At 45.4% G+C, this 7,515-nt stretch overlaps 1 protein-coding gene across 3 annotated transcripts in view; it reads left to right on the plus strand.

Annotated features, from left to right (window-relative positions):
- The window catches only part of Dclre1c (DNA cross-link repair 1C), a 34,977-nt gene that overhangs the window by 1,005 nt on the left and 26,457 nt on the right, over positions 1–7,515 (plus strand). For 2 of the 3 annotated variants that reach the window (XM_026783038.1, XM_005354840.3), the window contains exons 2-4: positions 529–580; positions 3,710–3,794; positions 7,001–7,060. In XM_026783038.1, coding sequence (XP_026638839.1) covers positions 529–580; positions 3,710–3,794; positions 7,001–7,060 — 197 coding nt within the window. The remainder of the gene's footprint in view (positions 1–528; positions 581–3,709; positions 3,795–7,000; positions 7,061–7,515) is intronic. The other variant, XM_026783039.1, reaches the window with a different exon arrangement.

The raw sequence follows: 7,515 nt of genomic DNA on the forward strand, positions 1-7,515 counted from the left end.
GCATTTTTTAATTTAATTTATTATGTATATAATGTTCTGTCTGCATGTATGCCTGCCCACCAGAAGAGGGCACCAGATCTCATAGATGGTTGTGAGCTACCAGGTGGTTGCTGAGAATTGAACTCAGGACCTCTGGAAGTGCAGCCAGTGCTCTTAACCTCTGAGCCATCTTTCCAGCCCCTCATTTTTCTTCTTATATCACTTTTTTAGGTTATCTGGCAGAGTTCTCGTATCCTTGGTGTCATCAAATCAGTTCACATAGGTTCTCCTCCTAGCACTTGCCTGCCTCGGTCTCCTCAGCCATGTGGGGCTTGTTTTCATCTGCTCAGGTGGACAACTCTTAGTGGTTCCTGCTCTGTACTCCGAACCATTGACCTGTGGGATCAATTTTCTCATAACAGTGAGCCTTATGTAATGTCTCTCAATAGGAAGCTCACAAAGACAGCCCAGCTGTCGTGGGCTGACGAATCCTCTTTTTAAAAAAGTGAAACAAAACGTGTTTATGATTTCTGATTATTTTCCTTGTAGATCACATGAAAGGATTGAGGGCTCCTTCCATGAAAAGAAGGCTGGAATGCAGGTAATTGACTTTTGTTACTTATTTGCATATAAGTAGTCATCTTAACTAAGAGATAGCACCTAGACAGAACAGTACTTCCACCTTAAGGGGTAGCCTGATAAGCCTGTATAAACACTATCTAGCTTCCCTATCAATAAGAAATCGAACACTACTGCCACTATCCCAGGAACCCTGTGTTATCGCTGCTGCTCCTTCTCCCAGAACTCATTCCTATTTTGACCTTTTGTCATGGTGGTTCAACTTTGGTTATTCTTGAATTTTATATAAGTAGAAGACTTGACGTGGTGGTGTAACCCCCACACTGAGGAAACAAGAGGGTTGTGAGTTCAAGGCCAGCCTGGGTTACATAGTAAGAACTTGTCAAAAACAAACAAAAATAAGTAAATAGGATCATATACTCTATAGATTAAAAAATCTTCTTAAACATTTTTCAAACTTCATTATTTTTGTTTCGTGTAAATGCTTGTTTTTGCCTGTGTATGTAGTATATATGCATACTACATATGTGCAGTGTCCACAGAAGCCAGAAGGTGCCAGGGTAACAGACATTTGTAGTGGCTATGTAAGTGCTAGGAATTGAACCTGGGTCTTCTGGAAAAGCAACTATCCCAACTGCTGAGCCAACTCTCCAGCTCCAACTTTGTCTTAACATTGTATTTCTGTGGCCCATCTGTGTTGCTTTCATTTTTGTAAGTGTGTATGTTTATGTATATGAGTGGTTGTTCGAGAATCCTAGACTAACAAGATGCCCCGGCTGCTGTGATGGGCCAGGTATGGTGGAGATTGAGACTGCAGTAGTCCAGGTGGAGATGTTATACTCATCAGAACCTCTTGATAACCTTTAAATAGGTACTATTGTTATTCCTGATTTACAGATGAGGATACTAAGAAGCCAAACAGGTTAAATGAGTTGCTCAGTGTCATAGGTCCAGTGAGTGGCAGGACCAGGTTTTTATCTAGGTCTGCCTGGTGTCAGAGCCTACATATCAGCTATCTATGGCCTTGTAGCATTACCTTGTAACTGAGTGTTTTAAGATAACACCAGTCTCTCAGTTCCTCTGCATCCGGAATTGTGTACAGTGGGGATTACTCCTTTCTGCCTGCCTGGCATCAGGTGGGACTGAAATCTGAAGACTCGAGTGTCTGAAACTTGGAAGGAAGCGTGTAACAGCAACAAAGCCTAGAATAGCTAGCTTTCTGAGCTTGTCTGTCTCTGAGAGGCTTCTTTAACCCGGGATAGCTAGCTTTTACATCCTGGGAGAGCTATGGTGAAATAGGCTTTTAGTCCAAGCACTCGCGAGGCAGAGGCACAGACAGATCTTTGTGAGTTTGAGGCCAGTCTGGTCTACATAGTAATTTTGGGTTAGCCAGGATGACATAGTGAGACCCTGTCAAAATAAACAAAACAAATCCCAAGGGAGAGTCTGGAGGCAGGCATATTGTCTGGAGAGCACGCTTTAACAGTCTTGCAGTTGCCAGGTGTGGTGACATGCCTGTGTAATTCCAGCACTGGAGAGGCAGAGGCAGACAGATTCATGTGAGTTTGAGAGCAGCCTGGTCTACATAGTGAGTTTCAGGACAGCCAGTGCTGTTACACAGAGAAACCCTGTCTCAATGTAGATCGTGGTATTAAAATCTACTTTAAGCAAAGTAGATCTTTTCCCTTTGAAGTGGTTTTTCTCAGGTATCTTGCCACAGTGACAAGCTGGCTAACGAAGTACCAGTATACCATCAGCCATTTCAGACCTGTCATTGAGGAGGAGGAGGAGGAAGGGACATGCAGGGTCCTCCCCTCCCAAAGAAGCCCATCGCTTCTCTTATGTTAAAACCATGTGCTGGTTTTATATTTAAAAACAAATACAGTATTTGTATTTTGAATACAAATACTTTTGTACTAAAACAAAAACAAAAAGAGTCCTGCAATTACTTCCATCATATTCTATAGTCAAGGCAGTTACAGAGATCTGCCCATTACAAAATGAGGGCTCATAAGCCGCTCCTGTTAGGGTGGAAATGTGTGGGTGTGAATAGGTGTGTTCGAGACACAGTCTCACCATGTGGCCCTGGCTTATGTACCTCAAAGAATGCAAACAGATGGAGTATACAGTGTGTGGAAATATAATTCAGCATGGAGTGTATTCCTAATCGCCAAGCTATACCATGACATTTTTAGAATTTCATAGAAATTAGTATCTGTTCACTAGAAATGTAAATACAAGGACCGGAGGTGCTGCTCAGGGGTAAAGCGCGGCCGGCTACGCAAGGCTCTGGCTTTGCTCTTCAGCATACACAGAAAAGTAGGTTTATATGAAGCAAAAAGCAGAATCCTCTGTTCCCAGCACCCTCTTTCTGTTTCCTAGAATAACTTAACATTTGGTGGTGTCCTTCCTAGTTGTAGCTGACCACATGCAAGCTTTATTTTTTTTCCTCTTTTCATGATGGGGGCTCATTTGCTAGGCTACACATTAAGCGCCCAGCACATGGTTTCAACAGAAGAGAAGCGATGTGCTTTTTAGGGAGGGGAGGACCCTGCATGGTGACGGGACTGAAATGGGTGATAGTATACTGGTACTTTGTTAGCCAACTTGTCGCTGTGGCGAGGCGCCTGAGGGAAGATCTACTTTGCTTCCTGGTGGCTCCAGCGCTCTTAGACTCCCAGCAAGGCAAAAACGTGGCAAAAGACATGGCAGATGAAAGCTGGTCCCTCCTGCCGTGAAGCAGAATGGAAGAGACAGGGAAGACCAGGGATAAGGTCTACCCGCCAAGGATGTGTCCCCAGGGACGTCCTCCCCCATTAGCCCCGCCTCCAGTGATGCTGTCATATCAGTTCATGACTCCATCTCAGGGTTTATCCGCGCATTTGGTCAGAGGCATTCCATACCTCCAAAGCCCCGCCTCTTTCTGAACACTATCCTGGACACCAAGCCTTAGCACGTGGGTTTTAGAGGGGCTTTTATAGCCAAGTCATGGCAGCCACTGCCGTCACACTTTCCCTGTTAACTGATTGTGATTTACTTTAGAAAGATCATAGCCCGTGAAATGCATTGCTGACCCACCAAGGTGACTTGTTGTGAATTCTGCTGAAACAGCTTTTCTTCCATTCTATTTTGTTTTTTTTTTTGCTTTCAGTTTGAAGGTTTTCCTGTACTGTTCTCCAGTTACCAAGGAGCTGCTGTTAACTAGCACAAAGTACAAATTCTGGGAAAAACGAATTGTAAGTCGCTTGTAATTTTAAAATTGTAATTTTTGCATAGCACTACTTTGTTGTAGACCTGGGGAGTAATTTTAGAGGCATCCTTTTGAAAAACTCTTTGGAATTATTCAAAACTCCTTTCTTCACACATTATAGATTCACCATTAGTTAGAACAGTGGTATTTGCTGTGTAATTCAGCAGTTTAGGAGTCAGCAACTGGTTGTTTCTTGTTCCACGAGAATGTGCTTTAGGTCTTACACTTGACCTACATGACAAAAAAAGAATGAGATATAGAATACATAATTTGAGAGAGAGTGGCAGGCGGGGGGGATCTCGCTATGTAACTTTAACTGGTCTGGAATTTGCTATATAGTCCAGGCTGACCTCAAACTCAAAGATCCACCTGCCTCTGCCACCTGAGTGCTGGGATTAAATGTATGTGCCACCATGCCTGACCCAGAATGGATAACTTTTATTCTGTAAAAATGAAATGGATCTCTCCTCCAGAAGGTAGTCAAAAGAAAATTTTATGCTGCACACATAAATGTAAACATGGCAGACAAAGTCCTGTTATGAACCTTATTATCTAAAGGAGGAGCAGATTTCTCAGTGGAGGTGAGAAAAATTAAGAAAGCTCAAAGACAGGCCAATACTAACCTAGATCTAGATAAAGCAAAAGGATAGATTTTAAAAAGAAAAAAGAAAAGAAAGGGAAGGAACAGCATAAACCAAACAGAAACCCAAAGTGCCAGTGTAGCAGTTTTCCATCATATGGAGTAGAACTGAAGGCCACAGAAGCCAGCCAAACAAAAGGCCAGAGAACCGAAAGATCCACGGAGGATCATCCGCTGTGATGAGAAGCTGCAGCTCAAGAGGGCATGAACATATATGCCGTCAACAAAATACCTCTCGCTCAAAGTGATGCCTGCTGGAATCTGTCATGTCCACTGTAGAGCGTGGGGTTGGGGTTAGGATTGCTGTGGAGGGCAGGCTTTAAGTAACTGTCAGACGTCCGCACAAAGGGTAGTGTCTTGTCTGACAGGTGACAGCTTTCAAGCCCCGCTTCCTCTGTCTTCCCTGCCCCACACCTGGCATGCCTCTGCCAAAAATGGCCAGATCAAAGCAAGCCCCAGCCAGCTTCTTTACCACAGCGGCCAGGTGCGCAGCTCAGAGGTGGTGCGTGCCTAGTGTGTTTGGTCCCCAGTGCTACAAAACAGAACGTGAGACAAGAGCCTGTGAGGTGGCTCAGAGGGAAAGGACTTGCCAGCAAGCCTAATGACCCGAGTTTGACCCCGGGACCTCTATGGCAGAAGGAGAGATTGAACTCCAAGTGAGCTTCTGACCTCTGCGTGTGTGCTCACTTCTCCTCCACTAAATGTGAACAATTATCTTTTAAAAAGGAAACGAGACAAGAACAACTTTGTACAGACTGAGCCTCCAACAGTCTGTGATAATAAGGAATCCAATGATTCGCAAAGAACGGGATGATGAATAGTTAAGGGGACGGAATTCTGATAACTCGATTTGATCACGACACATACAAACCAGATTATTGTTCTGTACCCAATAAGTCTGTGTGGACATTATGTTTCAATAAAAACAGCTGCCAACATCTGCTGCCTCTAAAGCCACATCAGCCCCTTTCACCCTGCTTGGGTGCTGCACCCAGAAGATCCCGTGCTAGGAGTAGCCTTTCATCATGTGTGTCTATCCCCCTGCCCGCTGAAGGATGTCAGTGTCCCCTGCAGATGTGTCGCGGCAGCTGAGTGTCCCCTGCAGATGTGCCGCGGCAGCTGAGTGTCCCCTGCAGATGTGTCGCTGCAGCTGAGTGCCCCTGCAGATGTGCCGCGGCAGCTGAGTGCCCCTGCAGATGTGTCGCGGCAGTTGAGTGCCCCTGCAGATGTGTCGCGGCAGCTGAGTGTCCCCTGCAGATGTGTCGCGGCAGCTGCACTGCTCTCCCTTCACCTCTAGATCAGGCTGAGGCAGTCAGGAAGTGGGGAAGAAAAGACATAAGCTGGAATTCACAAAGGCATCTAGGGCCCAGGAGGGCAGCCAAGCCATGTCAGCATCTCCTTGCAGCCTCCATTAGTGCTGACCGTCTGCTTTGGTACTGCGTGAGTTACGGTCACATTGGCCCTTGACTCGGGAGTATATAAACCCTGTGAGCCCAGCGCTGGGGCATTGGAGAGAGGAGGATCGCTGCTGCTCACTGGCCAACTGCAGGTTTAGTGAGAGACCCTGTCTGGAAGAAGGAAAAGGTCATGGAGGAAGACACCTGACGTCAGCCTCTGCTTCCATACGCACATGCATGTTCACAGGAACACATACGTACCTGAGGACCAGGGTGATCAAAGAAAGAGGGTCACTCCAGGATGTAATGGGGCTCTGAGGCAGCAGGGAGGCTCAGCCTCCATGAACTAAACCTCAAACAGCCACAGAGAAGCATATTTATATCACATCCCTGCAGCTTCATAGTCCTCATCATGTGCACAGTAATACAAGACATCAGGACCAAAGTACTGCAGGGGCTGTAGAGCTCCTTCAGAAACACTTTAAGTCTCTGAAAACCATCACTGACTGAATACAAAGGATGACCTCAGGGCTCAGGTTCACCTAGAAATAATCCCAAGACTGTTAACTCCAGATACAATGGCTGTACGCATTTGTCCCCTACAGGGAAATCTATCTAGAGCTGGTGCTGCAGCTCAGCGGTGGTGTGCTTATTGTCCCACATCCATGCACACGCAGATAGGAAAAGTGAAGAAAATGAAAGGTCTCCAAAATCTCTTCAAAACAGTCTCCAGCCCAGTGGTTTCATGATGCAGCATGAGCTGATGCTTTTCTTCTGTAAATGGGATGTTTTAACATTGTCCCCAGTTACTCTGTGTGTGTGTGTGTGTGTGTGTGTGTGTGTGTGTGTGTGTGTGCGCGCGTGCTGAATGTGCATATGTGAGATATGCACTGTATTGCGCTGTATTGTGTGTGTGTGTGTGTACTAAGTGTATGTGTGTGTGTACTTAGTATATGTGCTGAGTGTGTGTATATGTGCTCTGTGTGTGTGTGCTGAGCCTGGAGCCTAAGGCCTATACACGCTAAGCAAGTGCTGTAACACTGAGCTATTAAAGGTATTTTTGTTTTGTTATGCCATTTTCTTAAACTACTGATTTTACTGAAATCACAAATGGTTACGTGGAGTCTATAACGTCCTCACTTAATCTCTTTCCAGATAGCAATTGAAATTGAAACTCCTACCCAGATAGCTTTAGTTGACGAGGCATCAGGTGAGGTAACTATACATATTTTGTATTTTTTCTTTGTGCTAAAATGATTCTTTAACTTTCTCTTTAATTTAGAATGCTCATTTATTCATAAACAATAATTTATGAATGAAGTAAATTTTTAGAAAAACAACCGCAACATTTGTGAGTGTTTTGATCCGTATTTGCTGGGGTTCTCTACCCATGGCCTGGGGTTCTCTGACTACAGATTGGGGTTCTCTCCCCATGGCCTGGGGTTCTCTTGCTGTGGGCTGGGGTTCTCTGACTGAAGATTGGGGTTCTCTCACTGTGGGATGGGTTCTCTCACTGTGGGGTGGGTTGTCTCACTGTGGGGTGGGGTGTCTCACTGTGGGGTGGGTTGTCTCACTGTGGGGTGGGTTGTCTCACTGTGGGATGGGTTCTCACACTGTGGGGTGGGTTCTCTCACTGTGGGGTGGGTTCTCACACTGTGGGGTGGGTTCTC

This window comes from Microtus ochrogaster, chromosome 16 (genome assembly GCF_000317375.1).
Source record: "Microtus ochrogaster isolate Prairie Vole_2 chromosome 16, MicOch1.0, whole genome shotgun sequence".
Classification (NCBI taxonomy): domain Eukaryota; kingdom Metazoa; phylum Chordata; class Mammalia; order Rodentia; family Cricetidae; genus Microtus; species Microtus ochrogaster.